The 23615-nt window shown below is 53.8% G+C and overlaps 1 protein-coding gene across 5 annotated transcripts in view; it reads left to right on the forward strand.

Moving 5' to 3' along the window:
* Window positions 1–23615, forward strand: part of GRK3 (G protein-coupled receptor kinase 3) — a 133970-nt gene that overhangs the window by 104673 nt on the left and 5682 nt on the right. For all 5 annotated transcript variants that reach the window (XM_089322920.1, XM_089322919.1, XM_051835475.3 and 2 more), the window contains 6 exons: window positions 1577–1684; window positions 11173–11239; window positions 11695–11795; window positions 16021–16087; window positions 18332–18427; window positions 21907–22069. In XM_089322920.1, the coding sequence (XP_089179046.1) occupies window positions 1577–1684; window positions 11173–11239; window positions 11695–11795; window positions 16021–16087; window positions 18332–18427; window positions 21907–22069 (602 nt within the window). The remainder of the gene's footprint in view (window positions 1–1576; window positions 1685–11172; window positions 11240–11694; window positions 11796–16020; window positions 16088–18331; window positions 18428–21906; window positions 22070–23615) is intronic.

The raw sequence follows: 23615 nt of genomic DNA on the forward strand, positions 1-23615 counted from the left end.
CTCAGCTTTTTGAAGCAGTCCCTGTGCTCCTTGGAATCTGCCTGTCTGCAACTCCGAGTCCGTTGATGGAATCAAATGAGATGCTCCCTGTGGAGTAGCCAGGAAAAAAAAAAAAAAAAAAGGAAACCTCTGGGCTCTGGGGAGTGAACAGATTGTCAGTGGCTAATCCGAGTCCTGGCTCAATTTCTCTAAGAACACAAAGCCGCGTTTCAAGCCGCAGAGTCCTGAGAGGCTCACGTGTCTTCCGTGGAATGTGTCGGGGTAGCACATGTGGCTGCCGTGGAGGCAGAGTCGGAAAACCACAGCGGCAGGGCCCAGCGCTGTGCTCTAGCTGTGTCCGGCGGCAGCCTGGAGGCCCGACCTGCATCAGCGTGTTTCTTTCTCCTTGTGGAAACTCATCCAACCCAGAGCTGTGACTCGGTGCTGAGAAAGACGGGTTGGCAGGTCACCGTGCAGGGCCTTCCCGGAAAAGGCTCGGGATGCTGCTTGTAGAGCCTTCCGGTGCCCTGGGGCCCTCACGCCTTCCACCTGGAGGTTCCTGACATGGAGCTTTCCCGAGTGCGAGGCCGTCCTGACCATGGGATGGCGCTCTTTGGAAACGTCCCTCCTAGGAACACGGTACCAGGCCCACTGGTGACAGGATCGCTACTAACCCCAGTCATTTTTCTGAGCAGAATTAACAGAGCTGCAGGTGGGTTGAGCCGTGCACCGGCAGTCCCCACGGAGCCGTGCACTGGCAGTCCCCACGGCTCCTGAGAGAGGGAGGTGTTACCTTATTATCCGTGTTGTTGATGAAGAAAATCAGTGAAGGGTGACGAGGCTGCAGGGCGCACAGGCAGACAACGGCCGGCGCAGGGACCCTCGCACTTGCATCTTTGCAATCCCCTTCAGAGCTCGGCCGGCTCTTGAGAAAGGAGTGGCGCCCGCCCGGCTCTCCTAGGGGCACAGGGTGGGGGTGGGAGGCTGGAGAGGCCCCGTGGGACCAGGGCTGCAGCGTGGCAGGTGGTGCTGCTTGCATCAGACAGGCAGGTGCTCCCGGGTGATTTTCTCAGCTTCCTGAAAGGCATCTTCATGTTCTCTTAGTGCCGAGTCCCTGGTCCTCGAGCCGCTCTTAACGCTCAACGTGATTTATCTACCTGATGCACGTGGGCTTGAGCGCCCCTGGGACCTGTCACCTGTGAGGTGACACCAGCCAGGCGGTCCTCACTGTCTGCACGGGAGGTGGCAGCGTGCAGGAGTGGGTGCCCCTCCCCCTCCTCCTTTCTGCTGCTGCCCCAGCCCCATGCATCTCCGTGCCAGGGCTCCTGAACAGGCAGGAGCGCCCGTGGTATCCACGGCGGGAGAGGAGACGGCTTTCAGCTCTCAGGCCGTGGACCTCGCCTCCTTCACCCTGAACTCCGGGGGTCATCCCCTCCTGTACACTCGCGGGTGAGGGCGGAGCAGCGCGTCCCCTGCCTGCCCCTCTCCTCTCTCCACAGCTGCTGCTGTCCCTGAGTGGCATCCACACCTCCTGCGCCGGCAGTGTGTCCTCAGGCGGGCCTGCTCCGTAACCACGTGTGACCTTTCTTCTCCCCAGGGGCACCCACGGGTACATGGCTCCCGAGGTGCTGCAGAAGGGGACAGCCTACGACAGCAGCGCCGACTGGTTCTCCCTGGGCTGCATGCTCTTCAAGCTGCTGCGAGGGTGAGTGGGGCGCGGCTCGTGGACTCGAGCCCCTCCGGGAGTGTTTGGAATCTGGGACGTGGTGCTTTCCCCTCCTCCCCCCCTCCCCCTCCTCTTCCCTTGTTCCTTCTTTCATTTGTTCCCGCTCTCTCTCTATATATTTATTTGAGAGGCAGAGAGAGCGGGCTCCCATCTGTGGGTTCACTCCCCGAATGCCTGCGACAACCTAGGGAGGCTTAGGGACCCAAAGTGACAGCTGGGAAGACCACAGCGTGTGTCTCGCAAGGACTTGAGCCAGGCCCTGCTGCCTCACAGGGTATGCGTGAGCAGGAAGCTGAAATCCAGGGCACAGCGAGAACTCGAACCCCGGCACTTCAGTGTGGGATGTGAGCGTCCCAAGAAGCGTAGGAGCAGCTGGAGCTGGTGCTTGGCCGGTGACTTCCTGTCCTGTGCGCCTGAGAGGCGCTTTCCCATAAGCTTACAGAGCAGAGCTTTTCCTTGGTCTGTCTGTCCCGTACCATATAGGAATCACAGTGCTTTGAGGTCCAGACAAAGGCTTGTGTGAAATATTTCCATTGCAAGCCACACTCTGGGAGTAGGGATTGTTTCACCTGTAGGTGATGGGGCAGGCATTCTACAGCAATGAAGATACCGCCTGGGATCCCAGCCTCTCTGCTTCTGATCTGGTGCTCACCTGGGAGGCTCAGATACTTGGGTCCCTGACTCCCACAGGGATTGCGCTCTCATAAGCTCCTGATTCCAGCTTGAGCCAGCTTCAGCTCATGCAGGCATTTGAGAAGTGATCCAGCAGATGGAAGATTCCCTCCCTCCCTCCTTCCCTCCCTCTCTCTCTCTCCCCCCCCACTTCTCTGCCTCTCTCCCCCCTCTCTCTCTGCTTCTCTCTCTGCCTCTCTCTCTCTCTCCCCGCCTCTCTCTCTCTCTCTCTCCCCGCTTCTCTGCCTCTCTGCTTCTCTCTCTCTCGCTCTCAGTGGGAGTCACAGCAGATGCAGGGAGTCCAGTCTTACATGGCCCTAATTCTGTCTGCCTTTCAAATAAAATGAAAATAATTTTTTAAAAAAAACCTCACAAGATAAAATGTGGATAATTGGAACAGGTAGGATTTTTTCCCCCTAGATATTAATTGTTCATGATTTTCTTGTAAACTTAACAGCATTTTGAGAATTACAAAAGTTGAAGACCCTTAGCAAACCAATGTTAAAAGTTTGCATGTATTTGTAAAAAATGCTAGAGTTAATTTGTGTGTGTGTGTTTAAGATTTATCTGTTTATTTGAGAGGTAGAATTACAGAGAGAGGGAGAGACAGAAAAGGTCTTCGCATCTGCTGGTTACTCCCTAAATGGTTACAATAGCTATAGCTGGACCAGGGCAAAGCCAGGAGCTTCTTCTGGGTCTCCCATGTGGGTGCAGGGGCCCAAGCTCTTGAGCCATCTTCCACTGCTTTCCCAGTCCATAAGCAGAGAGCTGGTTCAGAAGAGGAGCAGCTGAGACTCAAACTGGAGCCCATATGGGATGCTGGCACTGCAGGCGGGACTTAGCCTACTACACCGCAGTGCCGGTCCCTGTTAATTTGTTTTTAATTTGTGTTTATTTTCATTTTATTTGGAAGGCAGAGAGACAGACAGATCTTCCATCTGCTGATTCACTCCCCAGAAGCCCACAGTAGCTGGGGCTGGGCCAGGCGGGGGCCAGGCTAAAGCCAGGAGTCTGGAATTCCGTCCCCGTCTCTGCCTTGGGTGCCGGGGAGGCAACTACGGAGCCGTCTTCTGATGTCTCCCGGGATGTGCGTTAGCGGGGAGCTGGGACTCACACCAGAGCCTCCCATGCGGGCTGCGTGCGTCTCCAGAGGCGACGTCACACCGTGGCACGTTCCTGTCCCTGCTTCGTGTTTTCAGACTGATCCTATACTTGACCCCGTCCTGTAAGCTACCTGTGATGAAACAGAGTGGAAAAGACTGTGGGAGGAAGCCACTCCCCAGACACACTTTCATCCTGAACACCACCGCCTACGCGAATGCTTCCATTAAGCTGAAGTTTTAGACAGTTTCCTGGAGAGCTCACGTTTTTAAAATAGCTTTTTTAAAAAATTCTTCACTTACAACAATACCCAAAGCCGTTTATATTAAAATTTCCTGGCCCAAATGTCCCTGTCACAATTGCAGCGGGGAACACACAGCTCTGTGTGGGAGCCCAGCCTTTCGCCTTCCACTGCAAGGCCCCCCCGGGCACCGCTGCATCGTCTGATTACATTAACACGTTCTGCAGAGAGGCTGATTTCCACGTCCTCCCCAGGCCAGGTCCCCAGCACCCTGGCTCTTTCCCCAGGACTCCGCTAATCCAGTTGTTCTCTGCTCACCGTATGCGCTCGGGATCTGAAATTGCATTATTGCTTCGAAAGTCAGGGCCTGTTAGTCCGTAATGGGATTACCGTGTTTGTGGAGCCTGGATGGCCTTAGTCCATGTCTTCAGAGCAGTCTGACCTCATCAGCAGGCTTACGTGAAACAAGCCAGACAAAGCCGCTTCCTGCATGGGAGTCTGCCCCCCGCCCCAGTGCTGTCCCTGTGTGCCCGGGGTCTATGCGGCCCCCATGGTCTTGGCCATGCACCTGTGCCGGAGAAGCCGGTAAAGGAACGGAACCCAGGCCTGCAGCCTAAGGGGGTGACGGAGAATGCCGTGGCCCGACAGCCAGCAGTGAAATGTTACAGGGAGATCTGCAAAGCCTTGCATTTAGGGTCTTGTTTGCTTCTTTGCTAGGACCTTTTATCTATTTGCAAAAATATTCAGCATGCAGCCGTGGAGGGTCTGGCCTGACCCTGCTTCATGTTTTTTATTTTTTTAAAAAGACCGGCGGGAGGGAGGTTCAGTGCTTAACTCTGCACGGTGGAGCAGTGTGATGTGCAGCGGATGCAGTGAGCCCGGTTGTACGTGGCCCTGATTCAGACGCAGCGCACCGAGTGGGAAGCTGTTGAATTCCTCTGCGAAGTCCTGCATGGGGCAGGATCGGGCGAGCTGTTCTGCGAGGCTCCCTTCTCGGGGAGTCGCGGCAGATGGCAGGATGTCCACGAGAGTGGCGTGGGCGGCTGGGCTGGTGCGAGAGCCAGGCACGGAGGCTTCTGCGGAGGGAGTGCCCGAGCGGCGTGGCGCTTGGGGGCCTGAGAGTGGGCTGCAGCCTTGGGAGGACATCTCCCTGACCACATCCATGCTGCGTAGCTCCAGGTGATGGGCGTCTCAGGGCATGGAGTCGCCCAGCAGGGGAGGATTCTGCCTCGGGCATCGGCGCCCTCCCTGTCTGGTGGCCGCACGTTGAGACTGAGCAGAGGGGCTCCTTCCAGCGAGTGACAGCACGAGAAGCAGCTTCCACTCTGGGCTGCGTATCTGACGCCTTCCTTTCTGTGGCTTTGCAGCACTCCTTCGTGGAAAGGATAGAGCACCAAAGCTAAAAAGCAGGAAATCGTTCTCGACTGAAGTGATTGGAATTGAACTTGATAAGCATTCACGGAACACTTGGCCTTGCAGGAGCATGTGCCTGCTGCCATGGGGGGAGGGGAGGGCTGGAGGGAACGGAGGAGGAGGGGGCGAGGGAGGGAGAGGGGTAGGGGACTGTATAGTTCTTAAGGAACCTGCAATCCAGGGGAGTATACAGATGTGTCCACACAGAGCTGGTGGTTGGCTGAGCTGCGTGTGCTGGGGGACACACACGTGGGAGAGGCGACTAACTGGGCAGAGCAGGGCTGGCATCCTGGAGGAGACAGCACAAGAAGCAGGCTTTGGAGGACGGGTAGGAGAATGGTACGGAGACATGGGGCAGGCTGCTGGTGCCCAGTGACCAGTGAGTGGTGGGCGGACTCTCTTGGGACCAGAGAGGGCGCTGGCAAGGAAGGATGGGGAAACCGGGTCCAGACTCAGGCGGACCTTGGACTGAGAGGCACTGGGCTCTGAAGGCTTTCTGGCCAATGGGTGATGCGTCTGGGTGCTTTCTGAGGGACCGAGGCACGGGGTGGGAGTCGGAACCCCCATGAGAGCCCGTGGGCGCTGGAGCTGGGGCAGCGTGCCACTGGCCTGGGAGAAGGGACGTGACCAGCAGCCTCGCGGGGCTGGGGTCCGCACGTGACAGCGAGTCTGCCTTGGTTTGCTCTCTCCCTTAGAGATGCTTGGGCAGGAGGTGAAGATGGGGCAAGTTTAGGGTCCAAGTAATCGGAGGACATTGAGATCGTTACCAAAATCCATAGTTGGAAGACGTTGGGGTTCACATGAAACCAGTGCCTGTTGAGCGCTGTCCGCTGGGTTCAGCCGGCCAAGGGGCTGTGCGCACGAGTCTGTGCTTCTGTCGCTGGAAACGGGCTGTACGTGGGACCCCGCCATGATGCCCACATGTGCCCTGTGTGTTTTTCCTTTTCTCTCTGGAGGGGACCCCCAGCGGCTGTGTTTCCTTGGGCACAAGAGGCCCCAGAAACTGGAACAAAAGGACCAGGAGGTGGGGTGGGCAGAAGTCAGCCTGTGTCCTCCTGTCCCCTGACCATCTTGTGGGGTGGCTGTCACCCAGGCCTCGTCCTCAGCTCCAGGGGGTGCTTGGCGATGCCCGGAACAGTTGTAGTTGTCATAACTTGGACTGCTGCTGACCTCTACTGGGCAGAGGCCCGACGTCCCACAGTACACAGGACAGCCCCACCCACCCGCCCAACAGTCAGCTGCCCCCAGGGTTGACCGTGCTGAGATGTAGAAACCCTGGGGTGCGACAGGTCTCTGGGGCTGAGCCGCTGGTCACCCATGGCCTGTCTTCTCTTTATTTCCTGTGCTTTCAAAGTCCTCGCAGTGACCAAGGCTTCCACCCACCCCACTTCCGCTGGAGTACTTTCCTGCACCCCTTGTTTGTCTCGGCACCCCAGGGTGCCACGAGGCGGCTGGGAGAAGGCTGCTGGGGCAGAGGTGGGGGTCGTGCGTCCCTGGCCTCACAGCACCGGGCCGAGCCATTCAGGCGCCACACTTGTGGGCGCTGGGCCCCGCTTCCGTGTCACAGGACGTGTCCCAGTGTTTCAGAGTGCGCGCGTGTGCAAATCCGTGTGCCTGCTGCTCCTCCATCTGGGCTTAAGGTGTCCGCTGAGGAGGAGAAAGGATGCGGCAGTGGCCTGGGTCTCAAGTTTGTCGCCATTGCTTGGTTGTCCCTGGAGCTGTCACGCGCAGGGAGAGCGCCTGGGGGGTGGCCCGGGGCTCCTGGAGCTCTGCCTGTGTCCTCGAGTTTGCTCCCTGTGGGGGTAAAAACAAGGTTTATAAATATTTTGGCAGCTACTGGCTCAGGTTCAAGACACACACTCCGTGTAACGTGCCATCTTCTTGGTACCCTGACGTTGATTTCTGATGGGAGATTGTCATCTGTCATTACCAATGAGTTGTTTCTGCACTCACTGCTTCCCCGTGGATGTGACGCACCCAGCGTGAGGCGTGCGTGGGCGTTGCCCCCGGCACCTCGTCTCTCTCTCCTGCCACCTCCCAGCTGGCTCGGGGAGAGGGGCACCTGCTGCTCTCCCTGTCTCTCTGGCCTCCCGGAAGCCACGCTCGACCACAGCACGCGCGGATTCTGTTCTCGCAGCACGGCCGCTGCCGACAGGCCGTCCCCGGCTCCTATTTAAAGCGGCTGCGTCAGGGAGCAGCTGTGAGCTCACGGGGCCTGCGAGCGCCGCGTGCCCGCTCATCGTGGAGATTATTACCGCCTCAGGTCTTCTCAGACATGTTCCAAAATAGAAACCAAATCTTTGGCTTTGTTCACAAGGAATAATCGGGACTGCGTTGGAAACAGATGTGCGCCGAGTCTTGCAGCTTGAAAGACCCAGCCTGCTCTCCGGCAGAGGGCAGTGCAGAGCTGCAGAGCCGCCTCCTCGGACCCGGAGCTGCTGTGCTCACAAGCGCCGTTTGCGATGGCATGGCCCAGGCACTCGCTGGCAATGTTTGGCACTGCCGACTCGAATTGCAGACCCCTGTCAGGCCTCCCTGTGGCCTCGTGAAAGGATTTTTAAGTTGAGCACAGGTGTGTGTGAGGGAACAGAGCAGGCCTTCTCTACGCGGCTGGGATACCCATTCTGTGGATAACCAGTCCACTTCAGTGACCAACCCCGTGGATAACTAGTCCACTTCAGTGACTAACCCTGTGGATAACTAGTCCACTTCAGTGACCAACCCCGTGGATAACCAGTCCACTTCAGTGACCAACCCCGTGGATAACCAGCCCACTTCAGTGACCAACCCCATGGATAACCAGCCCACTTAAGTGACCAACCCCGTGGATAACCAGTCCACTTCAGTGACTAACCCCGTGGATAACAAGTCCACTTCAGTGACCAACCTGTGGATAACCAGTCCACTTCAGTAACCAACCCCATGGATAACTAGTCCACTTCAGTGACTAACCCCATGGATAACCAGCCCACTCAAGTGACTAACCCCATGGATAACTAGTCCACTATATTAACCCCATGGACAACTAGCCCACTCCAGTAACTAACCCTGTGGATAACTAGCCCACCTCAGTAACTAACCCTGTGGATAACTAGTCCACTTCAGTAACTAACTCCATGGATAACCAATCCACTTCAGTAACTAACCCCATGGATAATTAGTCAACTTCAGTATCTAACCCCATGAATAACCAGCCCACTCAAGTGACTAACCCCATGGATAACTAGTCCACTTCAGTAACTAAGCCACGTGGATAACCAGCCCACCTCAGTAACTAAGCCACGTGGATAACCAGCCCACCTCAGTAACCAACCCCGTGGATAAGCAGCCCACTCCTGATGGTGGTTTTAGTCCCTCTCTGGGGGTGGAGCCCTCCCCACGCGTCACTCCTCGAGGACCCACCTCTTACTAGCAAGAGGGTGATGAACTCTCCACGTGTGCTGTGGAGTGGTCACTGCGACTGTGACGGGGTGAAGGAGTGGGGCCCATGGCTTTGCCCACGGGAGCTGTGTCAGCGGACTCACCAGCACACAGGAGCTCTTCCTAGTCTGATGTTGGGAACCCTCATAGGGCGGGGAAGATGTGATGCCCATGTCCCATGTGGGAGTGCTGAGCCCTAGCTCCTGATCCCAGCTTCCTGCTGGTGCGGACCCTGGGCGCCAGCAGTGCCGGCTCAGTGACTGTGTTCCTGCTGCACACAGGAGGCCTGGGTGGAGCTCCTAGTGCTGCCTGTTGCTGGCCTTTGGGGATTGAACCAGAGGATGGGAGCTTTGTGTGTTTATGTTTCCCTCTTCTCTTTCAAAAAAAAATACTTAAAAAAATTGTGGGGACTGGTGTGATACAGCAAGTTACACTGCCACCTGCAACGCTGGCATCCTGTATGAGTAGTGGTTTGCACCTGGCTGCTCTGCTTTTGATCCAGCTCCCTGCTAATACTCCTGGGAAGGCAGCAGAAGATGGCCCAAGTGCTTGTCCCCTGCACCCACATAGGAGACTTGGATGGAGTTCCTGGCTCCTGGCTTTGGCCTGGCCCAGCCCCAGTCATTGAGGCCATTTGGGGAGTGAACCAACAGATGGAAGACCTCGATCTCTCATCTCTGCCTCCCCACCCTTAACTCTGCCTTTCAAATAAATAAAATCTTTAAAACACCATAGGGTGGAAACAGATGTCAAGCAGAGATACTAAGATTTTAATACAGTTTAACAAGTTTTTATTCCTTTTCCCTAGAACTGTAAACATACCATTTCTGTGGTTTTTATATAAAAGAATGCTACAAGTATGATACACTTATGATACATGCTTTAAAATCATATCTTCCATTTTACAAGCTGTTATCATCCTCTTTGTATTTGAATCACAGTCATTATACCTTTCTCTCCTTGGAAACAAGACGGAAAAGGTTTCTCTAATCAAAATCTATTTTAAAGATCAGCACATACTCATGAGTTAGTTCACCTGGTTTTGCTTGTTTTTTTCCTTCTTTTAAGAGTCGGGCATTGCTCTGTGTTTCATGGCACAGTAAGGAGGAGAGTGCCCTCTCTCGTGAAGACAGTAAGTGCCGTGGAATGCAGCCGCGTCTCCCGGGGCCCCGTGTGTGATTCCGTTGCTCCCAAGCACCGCGGCTCAGTCCCTCTAAGTAACAGCGCAGGGGGCAGCGGCATTTAAGTTCTTTTTGAGAACCCCTTTGGTCTTCAACGTTCTGATCCAGTTAATGAACCTACCAGTCAGCAATGTTTTATACGACATCTGTCTCAGATCATATCATACACAGCGTGGGAATAAGTGGGTAGGAGTCATGACTTTATGAGCATGTCTTTCTGCAAGAAAACTCAATCCTACATCTCCCTCCTTTAATTTTACATGCATAAGGCCATATTGTTCTAATGCTGGATACTTAAGTCATCTTTGTTCGTTTCTCAGTTGTGACTTTATTAGGCTCCTCCTGTATACCGTCAGTGTCTTGGCCGCTCTCATGGGTGTTGTGGTGCTTTAGTTTCTCCTTCACTGACACTTTGACATACAGCGGCGTGAGCTCCAGTTCCCAGGAGAAAGATTGACCTGGAGGGCTTGTATCGGACTCAAGCCAGGAAACAGTGACCTTGCAGTTTGGACCCAGCTTTTCTGGGGCTGTCTGTGTAGGTCACGCATGCAGCGAGAGCTTGCAACCAGGAGGGTTAGATGGGGCATGATGCGTTGGTCTCGGTGATCTCCAGAGGACATGTTACTGCTTCAAAGTGCTATTCCTTAGAGGTGAATCGTGTTCATCTTGATCTTGTTTTGGTTTGATGGCCCTTCATTATGTTGCTTTAGGGACCTGAAGAAATTCTATGAAGGCTGTCGTTAGCTCAGATGTGCCTGTGATGAGCCGTATGTGAATGACGTTTGCACGACTACCCATTGGCTAACTAAAGAAATATTAAACACGTGCTTCTTTCTCATGTTACCTTAATTGGAAAGATGTATTTTTTAAAAGATTTATTTTATTTGTTCAAAAGATAGAGTTACAGAGAGAGGTAGAGCCCGGTGGGGGGGGGGGTGTCTTCCATTCTGCTGGTTCACTCCCCAAATGACCTCATGGCCAGAGTTGAGCTAATCCAAAGCCAGGAGTCAGGAGCTTCCTCCAGGTCTCCCACGTGGGTGCAGGGTCCCAAGGACTTAGGCCATTGTCTACTGCTTCCCAAGGTCATAACAGAGAGCTGGATTAGAAGTGGAGCAGCCGGGACTCAAACCAGCGCCCATATGGGATACGGGCACTGCAGGCAGAGGCTTAGCCTACTGAGCCACAGCGTTGGCCCCGAAAGCTGTATTTTAGTGCCATGTTTTCATACAAGTGAGGATCAAGCAGTTCAAGAAAGGTGTAATTCTGGCTCCCCTTGGTCACTGATTTTTCTCTAGGAACGATGAACATTTGCACCTTGTGCCTTTGTGTGTTTTTGAGTGAACAGTGACCCGGCGTACGGCCCTTTCCAGACACTAACCGGTGCTACGTGCCGAGTTACCTGACGACATATTTTAACAGAATCTTCTTTCCTTTTGCAGCCACAGCCCTTTCAGGCAGCACAAAACCAAAGACAAGCACGAGATTGACCGGATGACGCTCACCGTGGTAAGCGGCCGAGAAGTTGCCTTCCTGGTTGCATCACAGCTCTCCTGTTTCTTCCCGTTACTAATAGAATGACCACAACGTAAACCACATAAAGCAACTCAAAACACTAGAATGTGTACTTTTGCTTTCTTGACCTAAACAAAGCCACAGTCCCCAGAGGAATTTCTGAAAGGAAAATGCCCAGGAAGAGGTACCAGGGCCACAGACTCAGCTTTGCTAACGGACCAGCGTGAGGCAGAGGCAGAGCTGAGAGCAGAAGCACGGGGGCCGGGGGGTCTGGGTCCTGCCCAACCCCAGCCCGGCCCCTGCCAGCCTGCCGGCAGCTTCTGAGACCCCTTGCTGCTGCTTGAGAGCACACATCCCTTCCAGGTGCACCTGCCGTTCTGAGCACCCCTCTTACCCAGGGTAAGCGGTGTGCGGATGGCCTCGAGCCCCCTCCCTCTGCCTCTCCGCAGAACGTGGAGCTCCCCGACACCTTCTCCCCGGAGCTGCAGTCTCTCTTGGAAGGCCTGCTCCAGCGAGACGTGGGCAAGCGGCTGGGCTGTCACGGAGGCGGGTAGGCCATCGTCCCCGCCTGTCTCTGTCTCTCCCGGGAAAGCCCAGCGGTGGTTTCTAACGGAGCAAAGGTCATTCCTGCTCCTTAAAGCTCTCCCACGGGGACCCAAGGGGAAACCTACCCACACAGGAAGTACACGCGCACATGTTCCTGTGTGTTGTGTTGTCAAGAAGTCGGTAGCAGTTTTATCTTTAAAAATCGACTTTGGTCGCATCTGCTGTGGCAGCGTTTCCATAGCCTGACCAGGTTCTCCAACGCCGTCTCGTGCTTTCTCGGAACTGAGCGCCCGCTGGCTTGTGCATGCTTTTTGCAGTAAATGCTGATTCCTAAGGAATCTGCACATTTTTCCTGGTCCCCAAACCCCCAGAATAGTGGTCTCTGGAAAGCTTATAGAAGGGCGGCTAATAACACCTTCGCCCTGATCTTCCCCACCCCCAGGCTTGCTTCGCGTACCAATAACGTTTAACTGAGAGTTACGTGCATGTGTGACATGTATGTGTAGGTGTGTGCGTGTTCTTAGCTGAGTGTCACTTGCATGTGTGGCATATGTGTATATGCGTGTCTGCATGTTTTAACTGTTATATGCACGTGTGGCATGGGTGTGTGTGTGTGTGTGTGTGTGTGCATATTTTTTGGAGCAGTAGAGATACACACATGCATGTTATCCCTATCTATGTATAGTGTATAGGTGGCTAAATTACATATCTTTCACTTTGAGAAGTTGCCTACTGGTGCTACCACGGCTGAAGATTCCACTCACTCAGTGTCCTCTACAGCCGTATCTTTCTGCCACCGCTCGAAAGAGCTGAATGACTAGTCGCGGCTCCTCTTGCTTACCTTGGTGCCTTTCAGATGTGTCCTGGTCCAGTTGTGCCTGTTCCCAGGAACCACGCGCAGTCACCTCTTGAGTAGTCCCCCTTTGTGCCATGCAGATTCTAACACTCTCGCCTTCCATTGTCTTCCTCTCTGATTTCTGTCGTGTCCATTTTTGTTTTTACATCAGCAAGTTGATGCTGTTTATTCCCTGTTTTGTGATTGTTGTTGATCACGTCCGGCCTTTGCACTTTGTATATTGGTTGACTTCAAAAGTTGCAAATGAAGTAGTATTTAGGGTATCGTAGCAACATAAATGTTCGTTACATAGTTTCTACTTTACCTGGTAATAAACCTGAAGTTATGTACACACATACACACATATATAAAATATATTTGCAGTGTATGATACATACGTGTGTGCATACATATGGAATATACATCTATAAGATACACACACACATGCCTGTGTTTGTGGGACCTTCAAGAATTTCATGGAAAGATGACCCAGATGCTTGGGCCCCTGCCACCCTAGTGGGAGACCTAGATGGGGTTCCAGGTTCCTGGTTTCAACCTGCCCCAGTCTCTGGCCATTGTGGTCTTTTGCATGTGGTCTTTCGCAGGCTGAACCAGTGGATCGAAGCTCTCTCTCTCTCTCTCTCTCTCTCTCTCTCTGCAACTGCTTTGCCAGTAAAATAAATCTTGCAAAAGAAGAATTTCATGGAAAATATATATTGTGGAAAAACTAAATGGATGTCAAAATTTTTTGAATCCAAATTAACATCTTTCCATTTGGTTTCCCACAAACTTTTTGAAGTATTTTTACATATAAAATACTTGAAAATATCACAGCTGTGGAGTTTCTGTTTGCCCTGATCTTTCTTTCAGGGAGGAGCCAACCTTGCAGCTCCCGCGAGAACCGGGCGCTGTTCCTGCCGGTGGGCGTCATCCCACCCAGCACTCGCTCACTTGTCGCTCCCGACTCGCACCTGCCGTTGACTCGGTCTGGGCGCCCCACACGCTTCGCCGGGGCATGTTCTCCAGGAAGTGCTTAGGGAAGGCCGTGAGAGACAGACACCCTGGTCCTTACCTATCTGAGACATCCCCCCGCCGTCCTCACACTTGACCGGTGCAGGCTCCGTGTAGAATTCCCCATTGATAAGGATTTTCCGCCCCAAATCTTTGAAGGAACTGCTTCACAGTGTGTGAGCGAGCAGTCATTGCTGGCCGTGGGCTTCAGTTACCGGGCGTGACGTCAGACGCGCGGAGTCCCTCTCACTCCGAGGCTCATGCTTTTCAGCTTGGGGGACACGTGTATTTGATGTGGCTGATTTCCCTGTCTCCTCCGTTGTTCTTAGAACTCCTGTGAGATGGGTGTTGGGTTTCTAGGTCGGTGCTCTGTGCTCCTGACTTTGATGTCACCTGTGCCTTTGCTTTGATTCTTATACTTTCTGATCATTTACACTTCCAATGCTTTTGTTGATTTCTCTTTAAAAATATTTATCAGATGTAATTTCTTTTTTTAAACAAATATTTTTATCTTATTTGAAAGGGTTACAGAGAGAGACACAGAGAGATTGCTCTTCCATCCTCTGGTTCACTCCCCAGATGGCCATGATGGCCAGGACTGGGCTAGGCTGGAGCCAGAGCTTCATCCAGGTCTCCCACGTAGGGGGTAGGAGCCCAAGCACTTGGGCCACCTTCTGCTTTTCCCAGGCTGTTATGCAGGGAGCTGGATCAGAGGTGGAGCGGCATACAGAGTGGTGCCAACGCAGGCAGCAGCTTTACCTGCTACGCTGCATCACCAGCCACAGGTTTAATTTCTTCCCAATAGACCCCTTCAGGGGTTTTCCACACCTACCTGCAGGTGTCTTGGGGGAAGTGGGTATAGTCCGTGTCGTGTGTACATGCTCAAGTCAGAGTGAGAGGCTCCCTCCACTGGATCTCAGTCCTGTGCCGTCTTCCCAGGCCTCACGTGTGTCCATGTGCAGCCAGCGCTCAGGGCTGGAGCTGTGCCTCTCTTGCTGTCAGTTACTGCTCCTCTGTCCACTGCCCAGCCTGAAGGCTGATGGCCCGCTCCCACTCTTTGTTGTGGGCTTAGACCTCCATGTTCCACTCCTGTCCTTTGAGTAGTTGTTGACAAGGAGCAAAGCCGCTTACCTGTGCTCCATCACTGGCTTGGACCAGAAAGCCTCCTCTCCAGGGAAGTTTTGTTTTTTTTTTTTAAGTTTTCTTTATGTATTTGAAAGAGTTAGAGAAATCTTCCATCAGCTGGTTCACTCCCCAAATGGCCCCAGTGGTCAGAACTGGACCAGTCTGCAGCTAGGAGTTTCATCTGGGTCTCCCATGTGGGTGCAGGGGCCCAAGGACTTGGGCCATCTTCTTCTGCTTTCCCAGGTGCATTCGCAAGGAGCAGCTGGGACTCGAACCGGTGCCCAAAGGGGATGCCAGCGACATGGGTGGCAGCTTTACCCCCTGCACCCCAATGCCGGCCCCATCTCTCTAGGGTATCTTTAATTGCTTGGATACATGCAAGCGAAGTTCTTGTTTAGTTTACCACATTCAATATTTAGACACTGATGGACACGTCGGGCAATGAAGGTGCACAGGGATTCTGATGTGGGCTCATTCATTCACTCATTCATTCATTCATTCATTCATTCAGGGACTGTGTGCACTCACCATGCCCCAGGGTGTGATTTAGAAGATAATCATGACCTTCGAGAGTGCTTGTTTCTCTGGTTGATAAAGGGCTTTGGCGTACATGCTAGTATTCGATTTCTTGTCTGCTTCCAAGTACATGTTCAGTGCTGTGTGTTCCTGTTATTCTCCTACTGTGCTACTGTCATAACCCACAGACATTTGCTTAGGTGTTTCCTTAATGTGTAAATCTCCAGTTTAATTCTTCCATAAGTTAGGTTCTCATGGCTATAGGATTATCCCGTACAAACAAGGGTGCTGTAGACAGTTCACGGAGAAGTCATGTCATTTTTTCATTCTATTTTTCCGTGAACTTTTTGAGGTCACTCCATATGGATAGATTCATAAATAAACATGTGTATACATATGCATGTGTGTGCATAAGCACGTTGTCCTTTCCCACTTTTAAGGTTCTGTGTGTGGTCGTATATACACGTATGTATGTGGTGTGTGTGTGTGAGAGAGAGAAATTCCTGGGCCATCTGAAACTAGAGTAAACGTCCTAAATAAATGGCCCCAGGCACGGCGTGCGGTGTTTCTAGACGTCACTGCCTTCCCTGCATTGGCTTCCAAGAAGCGGATTTTACTTTCTCGAAGACCTGGCCGTGATCCCGCCGTGTTCTCAGGAGACGATTTTTGCAAAGGGATTTCTTGCGTTCCTAAAGGCAGACTCGGCCCCGGCGCGGCCTGACTGTGCCTGTGTCTTCCCCAGGGCGCAGGAAGTGAAGGAGCACAGCTTCTTCAGGGGCGTCGACTGGCAGCACGTCTACTTGCAGAAGGTACTCCCTGCGCGCCCACTCCGGGGGCCGGAACCGCCCCCGCCGCTCCGTGCTCTCCTGGCTCCCGGGTCTGCCCCCCGCCGGGGTCCTGCCTGTGTCCCTGTGTCCTCAGAGCGCTGCTCCCCGGCTGCTGCTCCCTTGGGGGCACCTTCTCCTCTTGGTTTCCCAGCACTGGGGCCCCCTGCACCTGCCTGTTCCACCCCCCTCACGCATCCCCCTCCGACCCTGCAGCTGCCAGCCCTGTTGGGTGTCTGAACTGAACACGTGTGGATGTGTGTTTTTGTTTAAAGATTTATTTATTAATTTGAAAGAGTTACACAGAGAGAGAAGGTGAGAGAGAGGTCTTCCATCCTCTGGTTCACTCCCCAGTTGGCCACAGCAGCTAAAGCTGTACGGATCTGAAGCCAGGAGCCAAGAGCTTCTTCTGGGTCTCCCATGCAGGTGCAGGTGTCCAAGCACTTGGGCCATCTTCTACTGCTTTCCCAGGCCATGGCAGGGAGCTCGATCGGAAGTGGAGCAGCCAGGACTCCAACCGGCACCCATATGGGGGATGCTGGCACTGCAGGCAGCGGCTTTACCTGCTACGCCACAGCCCTGGCGCCCACGTGCAGGTTTATCTTTTTTTGGTCGTCCTTCTCTGTGAACAGTGCAGCGTAGCAACTATTCGTGTCCATCTGCAGTGTGTTCAGTTGGAAGTGATCTGGAGGGGCCTGACAGTGCGCAGGAGTGCATGGGCAGCTTATGTGCAGCCCCTAGGCCGTTTGCTGTGAGGGACTCGGGCATCCACGGCTTTCGGTGTCCTCAGGGGGTCCTGGAACCAGTGTGTGCCCCCGCAGGTCCTGAGGGGTGACTGTAAAAGCTCTCTGCAGGTTAACAACGATAACGGATCTGCTGTGTGCTGAATTCAAATGTCCATGTAATTCAGCCTCTTCAAAAGTTCGACCTTGTCTCCTTGAATTCTGACTACCAATCCGTGGCTTACATATGGAACTGCACAGGAAACTTGGGTCCTAAACTTTGGTGTCCTCTAGTCCTGCGCCACGTAATTTAAAAAGCTACCATGATTTTGTTCATCAGCATCGTTTCCTTTCTTCCCTCTAAGGTGTATCGAGTTCTCATTGTTAACGGACACATCCCAAATTAGATTTTTTTAGAACACAAAATGTTGGTTAGCAGTTTGGGACTCAGGCTTGCGTGGTCTCGGGCCACAGGGGAGGGGTGGTTTTCTGTAGCGAAGAGAGGCTGGGCTGCCAGTCCTGCCGGGTTAGTGTCAGAGGGCAGCATCCTGCTCAGTCACCAGTGGCCCCGGGCTGCTCGCCGCCCAGGCACCTTGAAGGTGGTCCTGCTTTACCCGAAAGCACGCACTTGCTTCATGTGGCGCTGGTGGTGGGCGATTGGTGCCGCCTGGGGTCACGTGGGCTGCTCTGCTCCCAACTCCGGCTTCCTGCCGCTGTGCGAGCACGTGGGTTCCTGCCATTCACTCGGGAGACCTGGACTGAGTTCCCAGCTCCTGGCTTGGGCCCATCACAGCCCCAGCTGTTATAGGCATTTGGGGTGTGACCAGCAGATGGAAGATTTCTCACTCTGACTTTCAAATAAATAATAATTAATAATTTTTAAAGGTGAGCAGAGGGCATATGAAGTCTTGGACTTTGTTATATTTAAAACTGATTTAAAAGACGGGTGTTGTGGCACAGTGAGTTAAACCTCCACTTAGAAGGCCTGCGTCCCAGAGTTCCTGATTCAAGACCCGGCTGCTCCTTGATGATGCACTTGGCAGTCAGCGGATGATGGCTCATAGGCCTGGGCCCTGGCCACCCACATGGGAAACCCAGATGGAGTTCCTGGCTCCTGGCTCAGCCCTCCCTGGCTGTTGCAGGCATTTGTGTGTGCATGGTGGGGGGGTGTGAAACATTGGATGGGATCTTGATCTGTCTCTGTCTCTTCTCTCTCTCTCTCTCTCTGTCACTCTGCTTTTGAAATAAATAAATCTTTAAAACGCATTGCTGAAGACTTTGGAACATGATTCCCCACCCTGCGCCCCCACATTTGTCTGAAGGGTGGGGCTTCCTCTGGGGCTGCTCAGGGCAGGGGCTCTTAGGTGGCCCCCGTGCTGCGGTTTGTAGAACCCCGACAGTCACGTTTGTTGGCGCCCCACGCCGTGCTTCCTTGGTTGACGGTCAGGTTGCGGTGGGGCCGTCGGGGCCATCTGGTCACCGCGCCACTCTGCCTTGGCTCTTCCAGTACCCGCCGCCCTTGATTCCTCCCCGTGGAGAAGTCAACGCCGCCGACGCCTTTGACATCGGCTCCTTTGACGAAGAGGACACCAAAGGCATCAAGGTACCCAGGGGCGCTCCTTCCCTGCGGCCCGGGCCAGGGGAGTGGGCTGGGGGTCAGTGAAGTGGAGGGACCGCCCTGCTCTCGGGCGGTTTGCGGACTGCAGCTTCCACGTGACTGTCATCAGCGTAGTTGAAAAGTGTGGAAGTGAAGGCCCCAAACTAGAACCCACAAAAGCTTTCTCTGCATTGAAGTTCACGTCCAAGTAGTATTGCTGTGGAACAGTTAGGCTCGAAACACACCTGGCGTGTGAATGAAGCAGGGAGCTGAGCGCGTGTGTGGGAGCCGAGTGTATATGTGGGAACTGGGCACGCTTCGCCTGCTGCCCGGCAGCCCGTGTTTAGATCACCCCGTGTTGGGAGGGAACGAGCAGACAGGGTGAATCACTGGGCATTTGTCTATCAATGGTGAAATAATCACCCCCCTTTTTTTTAACATAATCCCCTGTACTTCCGCACTCCCCTCATCTCCTTATTTTTCCAAGACGAGAGGATGCTTAATTACCCACAGAGAGTCATGGGAGAGTGATCCCCTGGAGCGTGTCACTCCATGGCAATGTCCCGCCCGCCCCGACTCTGACAGCCAATCCCACCGCCCCGAGCCCCGTGTCTCCTCTCAGCTGCCTGTCTTTCCACCCTTCTCGGGCAAGCCCCCCTCGGTGCCCCCACCTGATGGTGCCCCCACACAAGGCTGCAGCACATCCACGTCCCAATGTCATCTTCCTGCCCACGTGAACTGTGGGAGGCAGCAAGCGATGGCTCAAGTGCGTGGGTCCCAGAACCCACCCCGAAAACCTGACTCGAGTTCAGGGCTCCTGGCTTCAACCTGGTCTAGCCCTCACCATTGCAGGCATTTGGGGAATGAAGCAGCCAGTGGAAGATACCTGTCTTCTTTCCTTTTCAAATAAGTAAAAAGTTAAAACCACGCACACACACATGCACATGTGCACACCTGTGAGGTGCAGTTAAGAGAGTGACAGTAAAATGCAAGGGAAGGCTGGGCAGGACCAGAGACACACAAGAGCCTGCCCCGAGCCTGCCCCAGGGATGGCACGGCTGGAGGAGGCCAAGAGGACCGCTGTGGGGTGGAGCCACTGCCAAGGCCGAGGGCTGAGGCCGGAAGCCTCGGGGAGCTGTGGAAGAAGTGGCTCTGGGCCAGCGCTGCGGGAGTGGGGAGGAGAGGCTTAGGCAGGGAGGCCGTGGGGCTGTTCACAGAGCCCACTTCTCAGGAGGTGAAGGCACAGCAGACAGGCCAAGGCCACGGGCGTGTGGGGGATGCTGACCACACCAGAGAGCCCCTCCTGTGGGCTGGAGACTGAAGCCCACGGCTGTGCACCCCACGAGGCGTGGCTGCAGTCTGAGCAGTCCGTACCTGGCAGGTGTGTGTTCCTGCGACACACAGGGCTTCGGGGACAGTAAACCGCTTAGACAGCTGTTTGCAAGGGAGACTGCTGTCGCCGTAGACTGTTGTCATCAGATGGGCTCCTGTCCATCAAACGGAGCCAGAAATAAAGCTGCGGGTTTGTAGGGACACGTGCAAGTTTTTGAAGTTATAAAGGATTTCAAACTGGGAAATCTTGTGAATAAAAATCTAGGCTTTGGAGTCATACAGACCAAACTCGAGTCTGCCACTTGTCAGCTCAGCACCTTTAGGCCATTCTAGAATCTTGAGTCTCAGTCTTCTCACCTGTAGAATGGGTGGCTTCGTGGTCACGCCTTCTCTGGGGATAAGTGAGATGACCTGTTTCAGCCTCCTGGCATGTAGCCCGTGCTTAGCACCCTGGCAGTGTCTATCATACGGGTGCATTAACTTTTTATTTGTTTGAGAGGCAGAGACAGGCAGACAGAGTGAGCTCCCCAATGGAGCTGGGAACTCCATTCAGGGACCCAACCACTTGAGCCATTCCCTGCTGCTTCCCCCAGGGGGCGCAGTGGCAGGAAGCTGGAACTGGGAGTGGAGCTGGTTCTCGAACCCAAGCACTTCTTCTGGTGTTTCGTGGATCTGCTAAAGGGTCGTGGGCGCTTTCATTCCCTTTTAAACAACCAGTCGGGGCTATAAACGGCCAGGCTAAATGCCCCCCAGGGAACTGCACCCTTGGAAAGGGGTGTGGTTTTTGTTTTGAAGATTTTTTGGTTGTTGTTGATCTGAGAGGTAGAATTACAGGTAATGAGAGAGAGAGAGAGAGAGAGAGGGAAAGAGAGGTGTCTTCCATCCACTGATTCACTCCCCAAATGGCCACAATGGCTGGAGCTGGGATAATCTGAAGCCAGAAGCTTCTTCCAGGTCTCCCATGAGGGTACAGGGGCCCAAGGACTTGGGCCATCTTAAGCTGATTTCCCAGGCCTATTAGCAGAGAGCTGGATCAGAAGAGGAGCAGCCAGGACACCCGTATGGGCTACTGGCGCCGCAGGCGGAGGCTTAGCCCACTACACCACAGCAGTGGCCCCAAGGGGTGTGTTTTGAATCAGTGTCTTCACAGTGTGTCCCTGTGTGCCAGCTCAGGCCTTGGGGTCCACAGCACCCTACCACTTGCTCACGTGTGTGCACGCATGCACACATGAGTACATGTGAATATCACGCTCAGAACGTGGGAGGACCTCAGCGTGGGGCTCAGGAGGAAACAGCAGCAGAGATTCTCAAACCAAAGTGGCCTCCAAATCGATGTGTTACTGTACTAGGTCAGCGAGACCAGATGGGGACCCGCCCAGGTCAGGACGCGGGGCACACGGTCATTTGCCCAAGGGCTGTGGGCTTCCATGCACGTGGCCGGGGGCACCATCTCTCCCCTTTAGCTCTTAGACAGGGGAGTGGGCGGATCAAGTCTCTGCGGAGGCCCGAGTCACTGTTGGGAGGCTGTGGCGCAGGCCTTTGGCTGTTCCCGTGGTATGGTTCGCAAAGCGCAGCCACAGCGAAGTTTCCATTACAGCCCCTCTTAGAGGCCCTGTTGCCCAAACCACCCATGGGTGTGGGCATGGTTCTTACACACAAGATTCCACTGCTAACCTGTGCCGAGTTGGAAAGGTCACAGAATGAATGGAAAAGTCAGCCTGGTTTTCCTGGCTTTCCCATTCAGCTGAGGGCTGGGTCAGAAAGGCCACTTGGCTTCTCCTCTGTGGCCGATTCTGAAACTTTAGGGGTCTCTGTCCCTACTCTCACAAGCATCCTCACCATGATCGGCATGGTCTTCATTTTGGGGGGTCCGATTCTGTTAGTACTTCAAGGAAAACCCTGTCTGTCTGAGTTTTCCTTGGCAAAGTGTCGTGAGGGCAGTATGGAAGATCAGGCTGGGGCCAGCCCTGGCGGGCCTGGGAGTGAAGCCCCGGTCTGTCCTAACTGCGGGTCATCAGCAGTGGTCACCTGTCACTCGGGCTTCGTGCACAGTCCTCCGAGGGTGCCCAGCCCCAGGGCTGTGCCACTGTGGAGTCTGTTTCTTTGTGAGCAATGTTTGATCACCAACATCTTTGCTTTCTTGCAATACTAAGCTGCTGGACTGCGACCAAGAGCTGTACAAGAACTTCCCCTTGGTCATCTCCGAGCGCTGGCAGCAGGAAGTCGCCGAAACGGTGTACGAAGCAGTGAACGCGGACACGGATAAAATTGAGGCCAGGAAGAGAGCGAAAAATAAGCAGCTTGGGCATGAGGAAGGTAAAGTCATCACGGGTCTCCGTCGCTTTTGCCGCAGCGCGTTTGCCAAAGCCCTGTAGAGCTGAGGAAGGGTTTGGGTCCCAGAGAGTCTTCTAGTGGAAGAAGGAGGTGATGTCACGCGTGGTTTTAGTTGGATGGGGTGTGGATGAGCTCAGCGCACTATCTCAGAGCACCCGGTCAACACACACGTCACAGGGCACGGCCACAGAACTGCGCCCTCAGTCTGCGCGCTGCTCTTGGAGTGCTGGGGGCGGTTTGGAAGTTTGTTCCTTTAAGATTGCTGATTGCCGTGCTGGGACTAGAGCCAGCTGTGTGTGTGAGCCGGGTGTGAGCCGTGCACGCACACAGGGCTCTGGGCTTGCTTTCCTGCTGTTACTGTTACCATCTTGAGAATCTAACAAGGAACCTGCATTTTCATTTTGTGCTGGCAGAGCCAGTCGTAGCGAGCACCTGGGTGTGACATTGTCACTTGTCAAGACACACAAATGTATAAACACATTTATATTACAGCATTAAAGAATGGCCAATTATATATTTAAAGATTTGTTTATTTGAAAGGCAGAGTGATGAGAGAGAGAGAGAGAGAGAGAGAGAGAGAGAGAGAGAGAGAGAGAGAGGGAGAGAAAGAATCTTCCATCGTCTGGTTTACTGCCTGGATGACTGCAGTGGCTGGGGCTTGGCCGGGTTGAAGCCAGAAGCTGGGAGCTCCATCTGGATGTCTTATGCGGGAGGCAGGGGGCCCAGCACTTAGGCCGTCTTCTGTGGGCTTTCCAGGTTGTTAGCAGGGAGCTGGATCAGATGTGGTACAGCTGAGACTCGAACCAGCACTCACATGGGATGCAGGTGGCAGCTTAACCCATTGTGCCACAATGCTGCCTCCCAGAAAGACTGTATATTTTTGTATAAACAATCAAGTGCACTATTAGGCTTTCTACAGTAGAAAATGTGACATGGAGTGTTAAGTACATCAGTTATTCTCTCACTCAATATTGTTTCCGTTGCTTTTCCTAAGATGTTGCTAATGTTGGATATTTAAGCTTAATGCAGTTGATGATGACGCTGGTAAGATAGCATTTCATTGTGCCCCGAAGAGAAGGCCCTTGTGAGGTCAAGCTCGTCTGACAGGAGCGACCAGGAACACTTCTGTTCTGCTGCGTGGTCGCTTTGGCCGGATGCCGTGGGACTCACTGGTCTCACCTGACCGTTTCCCCGTAGTGTTTACCATCCACGTGCAAGGGTGCCCTCCAGCCTCCACGACTTGCTGCTTGCATGAAGGTTGCCAGAGTGCGCCACAGGAGCAGCCCGTACCCCTGCTTGCCCCGGTCCTGCAGGGACTCCGCCACTGGGCTCACACTGGCTCGTGTTTGCTGGAGGTTTTATTTATTTTTAAGTACTCTCTAAAAACGTTTCGTTATGCATTTGAAAGGAAGAGAGAAACAGAGAAAGAGCGAATCTCTGGTTCACTTCCCAAATGCCCACAGCCTCCAGGGCTGAGCCAGGCTGGAGCGGGGAGCCTAGAATGCCATCCTCGTCTCCCGCTGGGTGG

This window comes from Oryctolagus cuniculus, chromosome 21 (genome assembly GCF_051225735.1).
Source record: "Oryctolagus cuniculus isolate XC-2025 breed Fujian yellow rabbit chromosome 21, ASM5122573v1, whole genome shotgun sequence".
NCBI classification, from domain to species: Eukaryota; Metazoa; Chordata; class Mammalia; order Lagomorpha; family Leporidae; genus Oryctolagus; species Oryctolagus cuniculus.